Source organism: Oncorhynchus gorbuscha, linkage group LG18 (assembly GCF_021184085.1).
Source record: "Oncorhynchus gorbuscha isolate QuinsamMale2020 ecotype Even-year linkage group LG18, OgorEven_v1.0, whole genome shotgun sequence".
NCBI classification, from domain to species: Eukaryota; Metazoa; Chordata; class Actinopteri; order Salmoniformes; family Salmonidae; genus Oncorhynchus; species Oncorhynchus gorbuscha.
Window position 1 is genome coordinate 7,548,172 of NC_060190.1, and position 20,706 is coordinate 7,568,877.

The 20,706-nt window shown below is 45.5% G+C and overlaps 1 protein-coding gene across 1 annotated transcript in view; it reads right to left on the bottom strand.

Annotated features, from left to right (window-relative positions):
* LOC124002972 (nodal modulator 1-like) overlaps positions 1 to 20,706 on the bottom strand; it is a 25,002-nt gene continuing 4,296 nt past the window's right edge. The window contains 22 exon segments of the mRNA XM_046310843.1: positions 1 to 553; positions 736 to 828; positions 1,115 to 1,234; positions 4,905 to 5,006; positions 8,017 to 8,211; positions 8,439 to 8,580; positions 8,882 to 9,009; positions 9,231 to 9,344; positions 9,648 to 9,774; positions 10,126 to 10,285; positions 11,273 to 11,574; positions 11,974 to 12,069; positions 12,162 to 12,225; positions 12,428 to 12,515; positions 14,193 to 14,329; positions 14,645 to 14,776; positions 15,142 to 15,283; positions 15,598 to 15,775; positions 15,906 to 16,056; positions 16,249 to 16,354; positions 16,503 to 16,592; positions 16,901 to 17,038. Coding sequence (XP_046166799.1) covers positions 422 to 553; positions 736 to 828; positions 1,115 to 1,234; positions 4,905 to 5,006; positions 8,017 to 8,211; positions 8,439 to 8,580; positions 8,882 to 9,009; positions 9,231 to 9,344; positions 9,648 to 9,774; positions 10,126 to 10,285; positions 11,273 to 11,574; positions 11,974 to 12,069; positions 12,162 to 12,225; positions 12,428 to 12,515; positions 14,193 to 14,329; positions 14,645 to 14,776; positions 15,142 to 15,283; positions 15,598 to 15,775; positions 15,906 to 16,056; positions 16,249 to 16,354; positions 16,503 to 16,592; positions 16,901 to 17,038 — 2,937 coding nt within the window. The 3' untranslated portion in view covers positions 1 to 421.

The following is a 20,706-nucleotide window of genomic DNA, read 5'->3' on the forward strand; positions in this document are numbered from 1 at the left end:
TTCTTTTCTCAATTGACAATTCATTCATTACAAATGTAAAAAAACAACAGAAAAAACAATGATGGCTCATATACATATCGACAAAATGGATTCTTCTTAATACTTCTGATGAGTGTTCTATAAAACGAAGGAGTCCCACAGAACAGAACTACACAGCCAGTCTTCCATAGACTCTTCCATAGAACCCCTGCTGGTAACATCAGTCCAATGAGCCTGGTTGGCTATGGGTATAGTATGGTAAAGTATTCTATGGTACAGTATGGCTGTGACTGAAATGGCCCTATCCCCTACATAGTGCACTACTCTCATAGGGTTCTGGTCAAAAGTAGTGCACTATACATGGAATAAGGCGGAATTTCAGACACAACATGTCTGTGGTTCCTGTTGGGGTAGTTTACATGCTAGATGTTAGGGCTATGGATCATGTGCGTCGGGTCTTCTGTCTCTTGGCCTGGCGTTTGGCCTCGTCCAGGGCAGCGTTGTCCCCACCGGCCTGGCTCAGGCTACGCACCCCCTGCAGACGGCTCACCAGCTGCAGCAGCAGGGGGATCACCTGGGGAGAGACAGGGAGTTATATATATATATATATATATATATATATATAAATAAAAACACACACACACACACACTTATGCCATAATACAAAGGCAATAGGTCTGCTTGAACATTTACCAGACCACTTAATTACAGTACATTGAATACATGATACATGCAATAGGAGTGGAGGCAGTGTACCTTCTCATGGTTGTAGGCTGCCAGCAGGAGCAGTAGAGTGAGGGGTAGAGCTATGTAGGAGCCCTGGGCTACATCCTGGTCAGGAACTTTACGCTGTGATGAAGAACATCACATTGGGTTCTCATTCAATATTCAGAAGACACACAATGCAGGCTCTTTTTTTTATCACTGTAATGAGAATATTCCAAATGTATTACATTAGTTGTTTCCGAACTAGGATGAAGTTGCCTGCAGACGCTGATCTAAAATCTGTTTTGTGCTTTCCCACATAATGGATAAGGTTAGAATGTGGACAGGATAAGCTGATCTTAGATCTGTGGATGCGGAGAACTTCTAGCCGGAGGATTCAGCCCTGGCGGAGTAGGTACTGTGTACTTACATTGGGGTTGAAGGTCAAAGTGATGTGCTTATGGTAGCCTGTAGAGGTGAAGGAGACTTGGGGCAGAGAGAAGTCGTACTGGGAGCGAGACAGTGTGGAGTGCAGCATCAACACATAGGTCTGTATTGGAGGAGAGGACACACAACAAAAAGTATATTTATGGTGATGACAACATACTCTAATGTTAATTAATGGTCCTTCTGTAGCTCAGTTGGTAGAGCATGGCGCTTGTAACGCCAGGGTAGTGGGTTCGATTCCCGGGACCACCCATACGTAGAATGTATGCACACATGACTAAGTCGCTTTGGATAAAAGCGTCTGCTAAATGGCATATATTATATTATTATTATATTATTATTATTATTAATTCCACTGACCCAGAACCTCTGGATAAACCTATACACTACTATTATCAGGCAAATAGCAACCATTAAAAAGGCCCAGTGGTGTCAAAATCCTGTTTTTTCTATCATATTGTACAACACCTGATGAAACTAACACTGTATAAGTGTGACAGATGTGAGCAGTGTAATTTTCTGAAAGTTAGTTGCTGGTTGAAAGAACAATTTACACAAGACATTCTAAAATCAGCAGGATTTACATGGGTGAAGTTTAAGTTAATGGTCCAATAAAGAGAGATTCAAACCTCTCTACCGATAACAGTTTTCAGGTTACACACACACACACACACACACACACACACACACTAAATAAATATATATATATATATATATATATATATATGGCATCACATTTGATAAAAAAATGGAACAGGGTGCCACATTTGATAAAAAATAAGCTCAATTGAGTTATTTTTCATTAGTCGTAAAATGAAATTTTTCTCCTACCAAAAACTAGAGGGAAAAAAATACATATCGTAAACAAAAACAAGTCAAAAAGCATTGCAAGCCAAAAAGAACTGATATCAATGATTGAAATAAATGTTCTCATTTCCTTTTCTTAATCTGCTCTGCTTTGTTTGAAACTTTTCCTCACCTACGCTGGCATTTCTCAACCACTGATCAAGTGGGGGTGGGGTGGGATTTAGAAGGGGGGCGAACTAAAATCCGTTACTGTTGGTTAATACACTTGGAGACACCATCATTCGATCACTATTTTGCATTGCTTTTTTATGACCTGTTAGGTTTAATTTCTAAGGGGAAGGGGGGAGCGGCTGCACCATGACAGTTTGTAAGTCTGGAAAAACATTATTTGAAAAACTGTTTTTTTTAAGTTTTAAAAAACTTCTCGGCCAATCAGGTTCATTAAGAGTGTAAGAGAGCCCCAGCCGTTCCCCATCCTCACTGGTCAAGCATATCCAACCTGTAGTCTGTGGTGTAACATCAATGTTAGAAATATGATAATGACCCATGTTTGTAGACCTGGACCTCCTGAACATGTTGATGTACACTATATACACACAAAAGTATGTGGACACCCCCAGATTTGGGGATTCGGCTATTTCAGCCACACCCGTTGCTGACAGTTGTATAAAATAGAGCACAGAGCCATGCAATCTCCATAGACAAACATAGGCTGTAGAATAGCCTTACTGAAGAGCTCAGTAACTTTCAACGTGGCACCATCACAGAATGCCAATTTCCAAAACAAGTCAGTTCGTCAACTTTCTGCCCTGGACAACCGTAAGTGCTGTTATTGTGAAGTGGAAACGTCTAGGAGCAACAACGGCTCAGCCACAAAGTGGTAGGCTACACAAGTTTACAGAACAGGACCGCCAAGTCAGCACAATAACTGTTCGTCGGGAGCGCCATGAAATGGGTTCCATGGCCGAGCAGCCGCACACAATCCTAAGATCTCCATGCCCAATGCCGAGCGTCGGCTGGAGTGGTGTAAAGCTCGCCACAATTGGACTCTGGAGCAGGGGAAACACGTTCTCTGGAGTGATGAATCACGCTTCCCCATCTGGCAGTACAGCGGATGAATCTGGGTTTGGCGGATGCCAAGAGAACAATGCATAGTGCCAACTGTAAAGTTTGGTGGAGGAGGAATAATACTCTGGGGCTGTTTTTCTTGTTTTGAGCTAGGCCCCTTAATTTCAGTGAAGGGAAATCTTAACGCTACAGCATACAATGACATTCTAATTCAAATTTGTGGCAAGTTTGGGGACTATGTCTACAAATAGCCCTACTATGAAACAGCCTGAACACTCAGAGGACCTGTTTGGTAATGGAGCCAACGCCTATGAAGAGGTCCATAGACAGCGCAATTATGAAACGTCAGACGCGTGTCTTGACACGTGTCTACCCCAGGGAGCACACCACAACCTGAACTCTCAGGTTCTGAGAGCTCATGGAGGAGACCATTTGTTGTTGCTACAGCGTGTCTGGGGCTGCTGGGTCTTCTCCTACTGGCTGGGATCATCTATCACATTTATACAGCCAACCTACAGAGGCAGAGAGACCTGGTGACCATAAACAGCCAAGAGGAACAGGAATTTGACCAATGCATCTGGATCGGTCTGACTGACGGAGAGACGGAAGGGACCTGGAAACGGGTTGACGGCACAGCACTGACAACGGCGGTGGTGGTCTGAACCGGATTCAGAAGTTGGGACTGTGCTATGATGTATGGAGGCGTACAACATATTCCTCTAAACGCATGGAATGACTTTGGGTGTGACGTGAAATATCTAGGGATTTGTGAGAAAGTGGATTATTAATACCATAACACCAGTGTCTACTTTAACATGTAAAGTGCACACAACTTCTTCCTTCCTTTTTCTCTCAAACACACACATCTAATTATCATGATGTTTAATCAGCTTCTTGATATGCCACACCTGTCAGGTGGATGGATTATCTTGGCAAAAGGAGAAATGTTCACCAACCGGGATAGAAATACATTTGTGCAAAAACAATAGTGCATATGGGAACAGTTTGGGCTCTCTATTACTTCAGGTCATGAAACCCAGGACCAACACTTTACATGTTATATTTAGTTCAGTATAGTTAAGCCATAATATGCTTGTGATTGGTTTGTAAAGACACAGTAGTTAAGTTTGCCATCTGTAGTATAGAAGTCAATGTAAGTAATTAACAGTTTTTTTTTCTGGATCAAAATGGGGCGTAGGTGGTGGGTTCGGGGGGCCGGAACCAACATTTTAGAGGCCCTCGTGTTGTTGGCAGTGAAAAACGTAGTGAATCAAACGCAATAAGAAAATCATGGGTCATCAAAAATACTCTTCAATGCATCATTTTTTGAATTTTAGATTCTCCCGACTATCTAGCTTTTATTTTGGTGATTGTTAGTTCTCAAAGATAATATTATAAAAATATAATGGTCCATTATCTTTTCCACATACTTAATATCTGGTTTAAGTCATTTAAGTATACACCGAAAACATTTTTCCATCCTGAAAAGTACTTGTAATTTTTTTTGACATAGGCAGCCCTGAAAACACACTGACTGTTATATCTTGAAAAACGACAACTTAATTAAGAAAATGTATTTCTATATGTTGTACAACGTTAAACTGACAATCCCAAAATAAACAGATTCATTTTGTTCTCGATTTCTCTGTTGTCTTCTGCTTTAATTGATAAAATATGGTTATTATTTAGATTCTTCTTCGATTCTGGGAAGCGTAGTACAACTTAAATAAGTTGTGATTTGATTGAAGTAATACCACTGACCCAGAAGAGCCATTTCTGAGTTGGGTACAGCAGTGCTTCAGGTCTCAGGAAGGCAGTAATGATGCTTCCTTGGCTATCAGCTACACACATTTCTAGCCCGCCTTACTCCCCCTTACATACTAATAGCAGGTCCATACCTCTCCATCCCTGTCCAGAGGCGGGAAGTGAAAGAAGAGGGACTGTCCCAAAGACACACTGTTGATGGGGTTGTCAAGGTTGTCACTCTTATACAGCTTCACCTGCACGGGACAGGAGGAGAAATACAATTATATGGAGCCATAGAATTAAATAGAGGACTCTAGATGGATATAACCCATTTTAGCATTAGTCCTCTTACATTAAGCCCTTATTGTAGTGAGGGGATGTTACAGAGAGGGTGGGCAGGTGTTCTGGTGAGGTTTTATGGGTATTGTAGTGAGGGGATCTTACAGAGAGGGTGGGCAGGTGTTCTGGTGAGGTTTTATGGGTATTGTAGTGAGGGGATCTTACAGAGAGGGTGGGCAGGTGTTCTGGTGAGGTTTTATGGGTATTGTAGTGAGGGGATCTTACAGAGAGGGTGGGCAGGTCTTCTGGTGAGGTTTTATGGGTATTGTAGTGAGGGGATCTTACAGAGAGGGTGGGCAGGTGTTCTGGTGAGGTTTTATGGGTATTGTAGTGAGGGGATCTTACAGAGAGGGTGGGCAGGTGTTCTGGTGAGGTTTTATGGGTATTGTAGTGAGGGGATCTTACAGAGAGGGTGGGCAGGTGTTCTGGTGAGGTTTTATGGGTATTGTAGTGAGGGGATCTTACAGAGAGGGTGGGCAGGTGTTCTGGTGAGGTTTTATGGGTATTGTAGTGAGGGGATCTTACAGAGAGGGTGGGCAGGTGTTCTGGTGAGGTTTTATGGGTATTGTAGTGAGGGGATCTTACAGAGAGGGTGGGCAGGTGTTCTGGTGAGGTTTTATGGGTATTGTAGTGAGGGGATCTTACAGAGAGGGTGGGCAGGTGTTCTGGTGAGGTTTTATGGGTATTGTAGTGAGGGGATCTTACAGAGAGGGTGGGCAGGTGTTCTGGTGAGGTTTTATGGGTATTGTAGTGAGGGGATCTTACAGAGAGGGTGGGCAGGTGTTCTGGTGAGGTTTTATGGGTATTGTAGTGAGGGGATCTTACAGAGAGGGTGGGCAGGTGTTCTGGTGAGGTTTTATGGGTATTGTAGTGAGGGGATCTTACAGAGAGGGTGGGCAGGTGTTCTGGTGAGGTTTTATGGGTATTGTAGTGAGGGGATCTTACAGAGAGGGTGGGCAGGTGTTCTGGTGAGGTTTTATGGGTATTGTAGTGAGGGGATCTTACAGAGAGGGTGGGCAGGTGTTCTGGTGAGGTTTTATGGGTATTGTAGTGAGGGGATCTTACAGAGAGGGTGGGCAGGTGTTCTGGTGAGGTTTTATGGGTATTGTAGTGAGGGGATGTTACAGAGAGGGTGGGCAGGTGTTCTGGTGAGGTTTTATGGGTATTGTAGTGAGGGGATGTTACAGAGAGGGTGGGCAGGTGTTCTGGTGAGGTTTTATGGGTATTGTAGTGAGGGGATCTTACAGAGAGGGTGGGCAGGTGTTCTGGTGAGGTTTTATGGGTATTGTAGTGAGGGGATCTTACAGAGAGGGTGGGCAGGTGTTCTGGTGAGGTTTTATGGGTATTGTAGTGAGGGGATCTTACAGAGAGGGTGGGCAGGTGTTCTGGTGAGGTTTTATGGGTATTGTAGTGAGGGGATCTTACAGAGAGGGTGGGCAGGTGTTCTGGTGAGGTTTTATGGGTATTGTAGTGAGGGGATCTTACAGAGAGGGTGGGCAGGTGTTCTGGTGAGGTTTTATGGGTATTGTAGTGAGGGGATCTTACAGAGAGGGTGGGCAGGTGTTCTGGTGAGGTTTTATGGGTATTGTAGTGAGGGGATCTTACAGAGAGGGTGGGCAGGTGTTCTGGTGAGGTTTTATGGGTATTGTAGTGAGGGGATCTTACAGAGAGGGTGGGCAGGTGTTCTGGTGAGGTTTTATGGGTATTGTAGTGAGGGGATCTTACAGAGAGGGTGGGCAGGTGTTCTGGTGAGGTTTTATGGGTATTGTAGTGAGGGGATCTTACAGAGAGGGTGGGCAGGTGTTCTGGTGAGGTTTTATGGGTATTGTAGTGAGGGGATCTTACAGAGAGGGTGGGCAGGTGTTCTGGTGAGGTTTTATGGGTATTGTAGTGAGGGGATCTTACAGAGAGGGTGGGCAGGTGTTCTGGTGAGGTTTTATGGGTATTGTAGTGAGGGGATCTTACAGAGAGGGTGGGCAGGTGTTCTGGTGAGGTTTTATGGGTATTGTAGTGAGGGGATCTTACAGAGAGGGTGGGCAGGTGTTCTGGTGAGGTTTTATGGGTATTGTAGTGAGGGGATCTTACAGAGAGGGTGGGCAGGTGTTCTGGTGAGGTTTTATGGGTATTGTAGTGAGGGGATCTTACAGAGAGGGTGGGCAGGTGTTCTGGTGAGGTTTTATGGGTATTGTAGTGAGGGGATCTTACAGAGAGGGTGGGCAGGTGTTCTGGTGAGGTTTTATGGGTATTGTAGTGAGGGGATCTTACAGAGAGGGTGGGCAGGTGTTCTGGTGAGGTTTTATGGGTATTGTAGTGAGGGGATCTTACAGAGAGGGTGGGCAGGTGTTCTGGTGAGGTTTTATGGGTATTGTAGTGAGGGGATCTTACAGAGAGGGTGGGCAGGTGTTCTGGTGAGGTTTTATGGGTATTGTAGTGAGGGGATCTTACAGAGAGGGTGGGCAGGTGTTCTGGTGAGGTTTTATGGGTATTGTAGTGAGGGGATCTTACAGAGAGGGTGGGCAGGTGTTCTGGTGAGGTTTTATGGGTATTGTAGTGAGGGGATCTTACAGAGAGGGTGGGCAGGTGTTCTGGTGAGGTTTTATGGGTATTGTAGTGAGGGGATCTTACAGAGAGGGTGGGCAGGTGTTCTGGTGAGGTTTTATGGGTATTGTAGTGAGGGGATCTTACAGAGAGGGTGGGCAGGTGTTCTGGTGAGGTTTTATGGGTATTGTAGTGAGGGGATCTTACAGAGAGGGTGGGCAGGTGTTCTGGTGAGGTTTTATGGGTATTGTAGTGAGGGGATCTTACAGAGAGGGTGGGCAGGTGTTCTGGTGAGGTTTTATGGGTATTGTAGTGAGGGGATCTTACAGAGAGGGTGGGCAGGTGTTCTGGTGAGGTTTTATGGGTATTGTAGTGAGGGGATCTTACAGAGAGGGTGGGCAGGTGTTCTGGTGAGGTGATGATGTTCCCACTCAGGTCAAACTGGTTGATCTGCCTGAAGGCGATGATGTTGACTCCCACGATGTCGGTGCTCCCAACCTCCATGGAGCGGTGCTGAGGGAGGGCTCTCTCGATGTGGTCGTTGCCCTCTGCTCTCAGCTGGATCAGGTATCTACAGCCAGGCTGTGAGAGAAGCTCAAAGTTAGCAACACAAAAATAATAGCAGAGCTATTAGCAATTGCAACAGCAGTGTTTGGGGGTATCAAACGCAATGACTCAATCTGCACAAAGTAACTCTTACAAATGGGTTGTATCGTTACGTCAGCTTCATAACTCCTTTATGTGCTTGTATACAGGCTTTATAACTGCTTTATGTAACCCTTATGAAGACTGAAAAGGGCCCGACTCACCAGCAGGCCCCTGAGCCTGAAGCGTCCCTCCTCGTCAGTGACTGTGTCCTCGCTGTAGATACTACACTCTGCCTGTCCCACTGCCTCCACTGACACGTCCCTCTCAGCATCTCCACTCAGGGACTGAACTGCCCCGTAGCAGCTGGATAGGAAGCAGTAAACCAGCCATTTTGGGGATCGATAGGACAGACAAATAATTACACACACCGCCATTTGGGGATGGGACTGTTAAGCTCCTTGTCAAGGAAGTCTGCAAGAACAGGCCTGAATAAGATTTGTTACAATAAAAAGAAGTGGCTAGTGATGGCTGGGGTGGAATTGAACATCATTCTGCCTTGTTTAGTACATTTTTGCAGTTAGTTTAAAGCTCATTGGGTTTCACTCACTTTCTATGAAAAGTGCTACATAGATAAAGATAGATTTGATTGGCCCGTTTCTAGTACCTGTATGCGGTTTTGAATCCGGTGATGTCGATGCTGAGGTTCTGTCCCTCCTCGACGGTGATCATCTGAGAGGCTGGCTCAAACCTGAACTCCTTCATCATGGGCTTGAAGTAGTACTGGCCTGGGCTCTGAGGGGAGGGATGGAGGGATAGAAAGTAAGAACAGATGAGATTCAATCAATAAATGCCCCCTGCAGTGTTGCTGCACCAATCCAATCAGCACCAGTTCACATCACACAGAATATAGACTTCCACCTAGTAGCCCGGTGTGTTTAATAGTCAATTATTCAGGAGGAGGATAATACAGGGATGAAGTAGGTGTTGAGTTCAGTGAACATCAAGGTCCTTACCAAGTTGTTGAAGGTGAGGACACCAGTGTCCTGGGTGAGCAGGTTGGATCTGAACGATCCTCCACTGAGAGACAGCAGGACTCCAGACAGAGCGTGACCATCCTCTGACTTGATCTACGACACACAGAGAAAGATAGGAGATATGACAATGAACACATTGCATAAGACTACACAAACCCTGCCGCAGCCAAAACTATTTAAGTTGCAGTTTGACACCAAGGCAAAATTCCAAAAGAACACTGTCGAATGGCAATACATTCGCAGAACAGACTCATCAACTATTTATTAAACAACCCTCACCCTACCGAGGGAGGGATAATGTTACTAATTAAACAAAAAACTGTTTTGCCAACAAGACAAAAGCTAATAAATGGCCTGTTCTTTCCACTGAGCTCGCTAGCAGTATGTGTTCTGTACCTTGAAGGTGACTCCAGCCAGGGCGAAGGCCTTGAAGTCTCCCTGGGTTCCCTCTACAGTGCTGAGGATGAAGCCCTCCTTACTGGCACTGACGTCATAGTGACGGTCACTGTGCAGGGGACCAACACTGGGGAGGGAGAAACAACCAATAGAAAGACATTTAGATTGACTTGTGTTACTGTACGTTTCCGACAAATGTCACAATCAAGGAGCATTTACCAAACACCATGAGAAAACCTGCCTGAAGCTAATATAAAGCAACAAATATGTAACATGGTGGACATTTCAAGTGACGAGATTAAGGCGCAAAGTGGTCAAATGTATTGTTAAAAGAAACAACAAGAGCATGATTTGAACAAGAAACCCCAGCTTGCAAGATGTTTTGCCTGATGCCTAGGGCAAGGATGAGTAGGCCTTGCTAGCCTTACGGCTAGCACAGCAGTGACCGAGGTTATGGTTAGGGGATAGCCATGTATACCTGTAAGCCCCGTTCTCATTGGTGGCGACGGTGATGAGGGGGGCCTTGGCTCCTCTCTCGGTGATGGAGATCTCCACCCCCTGCAGTTCTGGAGTCACTTGGCCCTCCAGGAACAGACCAGCGCGCCCCGCGATGTCCACCACACGCCCTGGACAAGACTCTGTGAGAAGGGGACAGAATAAGAGAAGGCATATAGATTACCACTGGACACAGACAGAGCTTCATGGCCGGTGAGGTCCACCATACGCCCTGGTCAGATCTCTGTGGATGGGTTCTGGTAGGGGCAGAGAATAGGGAGTTACCATATATAAATATAGAGACAGACAAAAACAGGTTATACACCTGTGGTGGAAAATGACTAAATGAGTTATGCTATCCCGTGTGATACTACTTAAGAGAATTGTCTGTTGCTATATGTTAAGTGTTTTTTTCTTCTAACCTGATACAAATGTGTCTTTGTGTGACTCAGTCACAAGACTGGGCGTATTTTTATATATTTTTTTACACCTTTATTTAACTAGGAAAGTCAGTTAACAACAAATTCTTATTTTCAATGACAGCCTAGGAACAGTGGGTTAACTACTTGTTCAGGGGCAGAACAACAGATTTGTACCTTGTCAGCTCGGAGGTTTGAACTTGCAAACTTCCGGTTACTAGTCCAACACTCTAACCACTAGGCTACTGCCGCCCCGTATAGCGAAGATCCGTTTGGGTGTGACCCCAGCATGTGAGACATCCCGTGTTTTTACTATCTGTGAGCTGTGATAAATGCAGTTTATCAACCTCGAGCCATCTTAAAATCTGCAAAGACAAACCAATCTCCTTGTACACACTATGTTCCGCCTCTGTTTACACACATCTGCTAAACTGCCATGTAGACAAGAGCTGTACTTTCTATAAAAGCGGAGAGCCAACTCTGTTCGTTGGGCTTTTAACTCTGCACTGTTGTGTGGATTGTTGGCTGACCCATTTTTTGCAAATCTTAATAAATATAATTGTTGTTTGAAGAACCTAGTCTCTTTCCCCTTTGGTTAGAATGTCCACTACACACCAAACAGAGAGATTTGCAGACAGACACCACAGACCAAACACACACACACAATAACATAACACAAAAGAAGAGGATAACAAGGAAGTGAACTCCGACCTCCAGTGATAGTAGCCTCAATCTCCGGCGGATAGAAGAGAAGCTCCTTGGAGGAGGGAGTCACAGTGATCCTCTCCCCAGCCCTGGCCCAGTAAGAAAATTCATAGTGAAAGGGGCTGGTGAGCTCATCAGCTCGCTCTTGGATGGGGGGCTGGCTGTCACCGCCATCCTCAGCCTCTTGGGCACGTCTCTCCCTCTCCTGGCGCCGCAGCTCGATCTCCTGCAGCTGCTGCTCCTGTCTCTGCTCCTCCAGGCTTCTCAGAGGGCCTAGGACCAGAGCTGGCTCAGACTCTATGGAGGATCTGATGGAGGACACATAAACAGTGTTTAGGTTAGACTATGGACGACCTACAGGAGGAACACCGTGATAATCTTTTTTGTTGTTGTCATATTTAGAAAAACGAGTAATTTCATGTTTAAACGCTAATTCTGGAAATGCATGTAAATCTCCAACTTTTTTATGAATGATTTACACTGTACTGTTCTTTGTAAATAGCTGGTTGAATCAAATTATGCACACATATTCACCCTTTGAGTTAAATGTATATTCTGTATAGAGTACTGCTCAGCAAATCTTACACACAATCTCAGATATTTATCTTACAAACAAGGACAATGCCATCAGTCCACATTTTGGTTGTTTGGACATGGTAGAGTGAAGGTAGAGTGATAGCAGGTCTATAGAGGTGACGGGGACTAACTTGATGGTGACCGTGACATCCAGGATCTTATCAGTGGTGATTAGGCCAGTCATGTGATGTCTCACTGCAGTCAGGGTCAGGATAGTGGGGGCTGACCTGAAGGAGACATTTAGACAAGTAGAGTCATTCACTTTGGTGTGGCTATTTAAAAGGAAAACATAGAAATGGACCCAATAGAACACCCTTACGTGTCGTAGGTATAATAGTCCTGTTCGAATTGGTGGCAAGATCGAGGAGTCACTTTGTACACACCTGGCAAAGGCAAGATTACATGATGAATAAGTATTAATATATATATATATTTATTTATTTATTTGACTCATGTATCTACCGGTAACCTACATTAACCTAGGTTAGTCTCATAAAGACACATTTTATTTTCCAAAGAGAGGACTTTCAGTAAGGATATTGAAGAGAATCGAAGACAAGTGAAAAGAAGAGGAGTTTCTCCCACCAGGCTTGGAGAGACAGAAGCGGTTGACCCCCTTGGAGAGGTTATAGACGCCAACGTTCTCAGGCTTGCTGCCGTCCTGAAAGAACTCCTGCCAGGATACACAGACACTCATTTAGACTTTCACCACAGCAACCACGATTATGTAAAATAACGTACAAGCTATTTAAGAACCATTATGCTCAAACTATGCACTCATACTCTTTCTTATCAGAGCAGCTGTCCAACAGTATGTGCACAGCTGCTCGTCGAACATCTCATTCCAAAATCGTGGGCATTAATATGGAGTTGGTCCTCCCTTTGCTGGGAAGGCTTTCCACTAGGTGTTGGAACATTGCTGCTGGACTTGCCTCCAATCAGCCACAAGAGCATTAGTGAGGTCGGGCACTGATGTTGGGCGATTAGGCCTGGCAGCCAGTTAGCGTTCCAATTCATCCCAAAGGTGTTCGATGGGGTTGAGGTCAGGGCTCTGTGCAGGCTGTCAAGTTCTTCCACACCGATCTCGCCAAACCATTTCTGTATGGACCTCGATTTGTGCACAGGGGCATTGTCATGCTGAAAAAGGAAAGGGCCTCCCCCAAACTGTTGCCACAAAGTTGGAAGCACAGAATTGTCTAGAATGTTTTTGTATGCTGAAGTGTTAACATTTCCCTTCACTGGAATTAAGGGGCCTAGCCCAAAACATCAAAAACAGCCCCAGACCATTATTCCTCCTCCACCAAACTTTACAGTTGGCGCTATGCATTGGGGCTGGTAGCGTTCTCCTGGCATCCACCAAACCCAGATTCATCCGTCGAACTGCCAGATGGTGAAGCTTGATTAATTGCCCCAGAGAACGCGTTTCCACTGCTCCAAAGGCCAATTGTGGCGAGCTTTACACCACTCCAGTCAACTCTTGTCATTGCACATGGAGATCTTAGGATTGTGTGCGGCTGCTCGGCCATGGAAACCCATTTCATGGCGCTTCCGATGAACAGTTTATTGTGCTGACGTTGCTTCCAGAGGCAGTTTGGAACTCGGTAGTGAGTGCTTAAACAGAGGACAGATTTAAAAGGGCTACGCGCATCAGGACTCTGCGGTCTCGTTCTGTGAGCTTGTGTGGCCTACCACTTCGTGTCTGAGCCGTTGTTGCTCCTAGACGTTTCCACTTCACAGTAACAGGATTTACATGCGGACTAGACCGCGCGCACGCATGTTGATTTTGTCCATCCACACCAGACACGATAAGCATATGCAGGTTGAAATATCAAAACAAACTCTGAACCAAATATATTCATTTGGGGACAGGTCGAAACACACAAAACATTCACTGCAATTTAGTTAGCTAGCTTGCTGTTGCTAGCTAATTTCTCCTTGGATATAAACATTGGTTTGTAATTTTACTTGACACGCGCAAGGTCATCTACTCCGACAATTAATCCACAGATAAAAGGGTAAACCGATCTCCTCAGGCTTCTTCTTCTTCAGACTTTATATAGCGGCTGGCAATCAACTTTAAGGTGCATTACCACCACCGACTGGAGTGTGGACCTCAGTTTGTCTTTCAATCACCCACGTTTGGTATATGCTCCTAAAAACCAATGAGGAGATGGGAGAGGTTCTATTTTAGCGCCTGGCTATGAAGACGCTCGTTGATGCGCGCAAGCAGCGTGGGTGCATTGATTGAATAACGTAACAGTACACATGCACACAACTACACAAATGAACAAACCTAAAGACACACTCTCTCTGTCCCCTACACACAGCCCTCCCCTGTGTTACTACTGACCAGGGTGATGGCGTGGGACAGGGAGCAGCGGAGGATGTAGCCTATCTGTCTGAGCTCTACTCCCAGCACGTCAGAGTCCAGCACCTCCACCTCCACTGACTTGAGCTTCCAGCACCACTCCTCATGGGAGATACTCACTGGGAGGGAGGAGAGCAGAGCGTCAGAAAGTGAGACATTGCTACAATATTGACATAAGGACAAGACATACATAACCTAGCCTGAGAGACTGGAGTACAGCCTGGCTTTAGTGTATGGATTTCTTCTCTGACAACATTGATCATCCTATAACATACTTACTTATTCAGTAGACACATAAGAGAAAAAACAAGGAGCTAATAAAAAGATAAGGTCCAAAAATACATGTTTGTTTTCCATAGCAACAATTTATTTTTATTATTATTATTATTTTTAATACCTTTTTCCCCAATGGACACGACCCAGGAGGTCCGTACCTTTGTATTTGCCAGGCAGAACGTTGTCGAAGGAGATTTCCAAGGTGTCACCGCTCCCTGAGAGGAGCACGCTCCTCCTCTCCCCCTGACGACTCACCGGCTGCAGGGTCACCGAAAGGTCACCACAGTTTGCTGGGGATCAAGAGGTCAAAGGTTATTCAAAGTGGCAAAGCCGTGAAAATGAGACCGTCGCTGATTAGCTTTCTAACGAGAATGCTAGGACTAATAGAGTATTCAGATTGACTGTTTTCAGCGTTTGTCCCGACAATGACCCAGTTAGGCATCAAAACACACTCAGTCTGTCTAATAGAAAAGCACTTTTAACCATGACTGTTTTCTTTCAACAGAAAATGCGCCCTACTGTTCCCTGTTGAAAAAGGAGTTACTTCTCCCTAAGGGGTTATTGTTAACCTTGAATTATTCCTACTTGACATCTAAACAGGAAATGTTCAGAGTGAGTCATAGACTAATGGGAGAGAACTCCAGGGCAGGCTTACCCAGACAGTAGACCCTGCCCGAGACGGAGGCCATGAACTGGGTGAAGAGGAGGTCGGAGAGGGGCCTGTCCACCAGGGAGACCTCCAGAGCAGCAGGCTGCAGGGCCAGGCCAGCCTTCACCTCCGCCTCAGGAAGAGACACCTGCAGGGAATGATGGAAGGCAGGGTGAAAAGTTAGCCTAAGTACATCCAAGGTAAATGGAAAAATCCTGTTTGGTCGTATTTTGAGGGTAACATCCCTAAGAGCTGATCTCACGTAAATAGGACTGGAAGTAGGATGAAGTTGCCCATAGATCACTTTAGTATACTTTCTTCACCCTTATAGGGATATGATTCAGAGCAGCTACACTGATCCTAGATTAGGGACTATGGGCAACTTCGCTCAATACAACCAAAGCCACCAAAATACAGACAATTCATCTCATAGTCAGAACAAGCTGTATTTCTGTAACGTACGGTAACACTGTAGTCTCCAGGTTTGGCATGGAAGCAGAAGGCCCCCTGCTGGTCTGAGTCGGTGGTGCGGGTGGCGGTGTTGTCCTGTCCCAGGGGAGTGAGGGTCACCTTGTAACGCCCCTGCTGCTTCAGGCTCTCTGGCAGACGGGTGATAGCGATCTGACCACACACACTGAACCTGGAGAGGGGGATGAGAATGACATTTATAATTTATGCTTCAACAAAACAACCACGTAGCGGTTATGTCAGATGCATTTTATGATTATAGATGGGGGCATCAATAGGACACATTGAAAGTCGAAACTCACCCAGCAGTGATGATGTCAGGGAGTTGAGGCGTGTTGGGAGCTATCTTCACTGTGATTGGCTCAAAAAACATGAGGTCCTTGTGCGTGCGGAGGGTGTAGGTACCGGTGGTCATATTCTCCAGGCGGTAGGAGCCGTCCTCTTTGGTCAGAACTGTTAGAAGGGAAGAAAGAGAGGGAGGAAAAGGGAGAGAGGAAGAAAGGGTTCGGCAGAAGGACAATCCCAACGCAAATGAACATCGCATGTCTCCACGTTAATCAAACAATGTCATCTCTGATATTTCTCCTCCGAATTTGAACACAGATAATAGAAGAGAAATGGGGTGGTGGATGTCACTATGGTTACCTTTGATCTGGTTGTTGAGGGTTACCGTGGCGTCAGGTACCCCGTCCCCCTCCAGGCTGTTGAGAACCCTGCCAGTCACAGAGAAACCCATGACACGGAAGATGGGCTACAGAGAGAGAGAAACACAAAACACGACACCTCCAGGGTCATGTACAGTACCATAACCTCTGTTAATCACATGACAAAGGCCAATGCTGTACAATTTTAACCCATAAGTAGCAGCCAAGCAGGAAGATGGAGCACTGTAAACTTACCTCCAGCCTCAAGCTGTTGTGCTCCACCCTGAAGTCCATTCTGGAAGGTGCCACGTCAAATGTGATCCTCTCTCCCCTGTAGAATGGAATCTGAAACACAGACAAATTAGTCCAAACCAGACTAAGTACATAATACATTATTTTTGTATAGAGCCTGTATACAGCCCTCCAGATTTTTGAACAGAGCCTTCCAGATCCCAAGGATATTTTACACATTAAAGACAACCTAAGAACACCAACAGCGCTATTTCAGCAACACACATTAACTGGGAGGGATATGTGCTGAATAAGTAGTCTTCAAAAGACCTTTCCACAGAGCATTTTCTTAGCCCAGGGCTAATTTGCCATGGGATAAGTGCAGTGTGAACAACAGGGGTGTGTTGTGGCGGCCATCTTACCACAGTGTAGTCTCCGCTGGCCAGTGAGGGGAAGGAGAAGATGCCTTCCTCTCGGGACAGGGCGCTACACAGGTAGACCAGGGAGTCATCTCCAGACTCGGCTCCATCCACTGGGGCTGTGTTACAGACACTGACGTCCTAGGAAACACAAGAAATACACATATTAGAGGGAATTTTATATATTTTAAATTGAACTAGGCAAGTTAAATTCTTATTTACAATGACGGCCAACACCGGACGACTCTGGGCCAATTGTGCGCCGCCATATGGGACTCCCAATCACGGCCGGTTGTGATACAGCCTGGATGTAAGATAAGTATTACATATATCTGAAACTTGAAAATCCCATTTTGAGTAAAAACTGTATGTATCCGTCTGGGTTACTACAGTGAGGGGAAAAAGTATTTGATCCACTGCTGATTTTGTACTTTTGCCCACTGACAAAGAAATGATTGGTCTATACTTTTAATGGTAGGTTTATTTCAACATTGAGAGACAGAATAACAACAACAAAAATCCAGAAAAACATGTAAAAAATGTTATAAATCTATTTGTATTTTAACGAGGGAAATAAGTATTTGACCGCTCTTCAAAACATGACTTAGTACTTGGTGGCAAAACCCTTGTTGGCAATCACAGAGGTCAGATGTTTCTTGTAGTTGGCCACTAGGTTTGCACACATCTCAGGAGGGATTTTGTCTCACTCCTCTTTGCAGACCTTCTCCAAGTCATTAAGGTTATGGAGCCGCAGTCAAACGACCACCCCTCATCACTGTCAAACGCTCCCTAAAACACTTCTGTGAGCAGGCCTTTCTAATCGACCTGACCTGGGTATCCTGGAAGGACATTGACCTCATCCCGTCAGTTGAAGATGCCTGGTCATTCTTTAAAAGTAACTTCCTCACCATTTTAGATAAGCATGCTCCGTTCAAAAAAATGCAGAATGAAGAACAGATACAGCCCTTGGTTCACTCCAGACCTGACTGCCCTCGACCAGCACAAAAACATCCTGTGGCGGACTGCAATAGCATCGAATAGTCCCCGCGATATGCAACTGTTCAGGGAAGTCAGGAACCAATACATGCAGTCAGTCAGGAAAGCTAAGGCCAGCTTCTTCAGGCAGAAGTTTGCATCCTGTAGCTCCAACTCCAAAAAGTTCTGGGACACTGTGAAGTCCATGGAGAACAAGAGCACCTCCTCCCAACTGCCCACTGCACTGAGGCTAGGTAACACGGTCACCACCGATAAATCCATGATTATCGAAAACTTCAACAAGCATTTCTCAATAGCTGGCCATGCCTTCCGCCTGGATACTCCAACCTCGGCCAACAGCTCCGCCCCCCCCCGCAGCTACTCGCCCAAGCCTCTCCAGGTTCTCCTTTACCCAAATCCAGATAGCAGATGTTCTGAAAGAGCTGCAAAACCTGGACCCGTACAAATCAGCTGGGCTTGACAATCTGGACCCTCTATTTCTGAAACTATCCTCCGCCATTGTCGCAACCCCTATTACCAGCCTGTTCAACCTCTCTTTCATATCGTCTGAGATCCCCAAGGATTGGAAAGCTGCCGCAGTCATCCCCCTCTTCAAAGGGGGAGACACCCTGGACCCAAACTGTTACAGACCTATATCCATCCTGCCCTGCCTATCTAAGGTCTTCGAAAGCCAAGTCAACAAACAGGTCACCGACCATCTCGAATCCCACCGTACCTTCTCCGCTGTGCAATCTGGTTTCCGAGCCGGTCACGGGTGCACCTCAGCCACGCTCAAGGTACTAAACGATATCATAACCGCCATCAATAAAAGACAGTACTGTGCAGCAGTCTTCGTCGACCTTGCCAAGGCTTTCGACTGTCAATCACCATATTCTTATCGGCAGACTCAGTAGCCTCGGTTTTTCGAATGACTGCCTTGCCTGGTTCACCAATTACTTTGCAGACAGAGTTCAGTGTGTCAAATCGGAGGGCATACTGTCCGGTCCTCTGGCAGTCTCTATGGGGGTGCCACAGGGTTCAATTCTCGGGCCGACTCTTTTCTCTGTATATATCAATGATGTTGCTCTTGCTGCGGGCGATTCCATGATCCACCTCTACGCAGACGACACCATTCTATGTACTTCCGGCCCGTCCTTGGACACTGTGCTATCTAACCTCCAAACGAGCTTCAATGCCATACAACACTCCTTCCGTGGCCTCCAACTGCTCTTAAACACTAGTAAAACCAAATGCATGCTTTTCAACCGTTCGCTGCCTGCACCCGCACGCCTGACCAGCATCACCACCCTGGATGGTTCCGACCTTGAATATGTGGAAATCTATAAGTACCTAGGTGTCTGGCTAGACTGTAAACTCTCCTTCCAGACTCATATCAAACATCTCCAATCGAAAATCAAATCAAGAGTCGGCTTTCTATTCCGCAACAAAGCCTCCTTCACTCACGCTGCTAAGCTTACCCTAGTAAAACTGACTATCCTACCGATCCTCGACTTCGGCGATGTCATCTACAAAATGGCTTCCAACACTCTACTCAGCAAACTGGATGCAGTTTCACAGTGCCATCCGTTTTGTCACTAAAGCACCTTATACTACCCACCACTGCGACTTGTATGCTCTAGTCGGCTGGCCCTCGCTACATATTTGTCGCCAGACCCACTGGCTCCAGGTCATCTACAAGGCCATGCTAGGTAAAGCTCCGCCTTATCTCAGTTCACTGGTTACGATGGCAACACCCATCCGTAGCACGCGCTCCAGCAGGTGTATCTCACTGACCATCCCTAAAGCCAACACCTCATTTGGCCGCCTTTCGTTCCAGTACTCTGCTGCCTGTGACTGGAACGAATTGCAAAAAAAAAATAATAATAATAAAAAAAAAAAAAAAAAAAAATATATATATTTAAAATAAAAAATATAAAATATTTTTTTTAAATGCTGAAGTTGGAGACTTTTATCTCCCTCACCAACTTCAAACATCTGCTATCTGAGCAGCTAACCGATCGCTGCAGCTGTACATAGTCTATAGGTAAATAGCCCACCCACTTTCACCTACCTCATCCCCATACTGTTTTTATTTATTTACTTTTCTGCTCTTTTGCACACCAATATCTCTACCTGTACATGACCATCTGATCATTTATCACTCCAGTGTTAATCTGCAAAATTGTAATTATTCGCCTACCTCCTCATGCCTTTTGCACACAATGTATATAGACTTCCCTTTTATTCTACTGTGTTATTGACTTGTTAATTGTTTACTCCATGTGTAACTCTGTGTTGTCTGTTCACACTGCTATGCTTTATCTTGGCCAGGTCGCAGTTGCAAATGAGAACTTGTTCTTAACTAGCCTACCTGGTGAAATAAAAATTTAATAAATAAATAAATAAAAAAAAAGGTTGAGGCTGACGTTTGACAACTCGAACTTTCAGCTCCCTCCACAGATTTTATATGGGATTAAGGTCTGGAGACTGGCTAGACCACTCCAGGACCTTAATGTGCTTCTTCTTGAGCCACTTCTTTGTTGCCTTGGCCGTATGTTTTGGGTCATTGTCATGCTGGAAAACCCATCCACGACCCATTTTCAATGCCCTGGCTGAGGGAAGGAGGTTCTCACCCAAGATTTGACGGTACATGGCCCCGTCCATAGTCCCTTTGATGCGATGAAGTTGTCCTGTCCCTTTAGCAGAAAACCACCCCCAAAGCATAATGTTTCCACCTCCATATTTGACAGTGGGGATAGTGTTCTTGGGGTCATAGGCAGCATTCCTCCTCCTCCAAACACAGCGAGTTGAGTTGAGACCAAAATGGAGCTCTT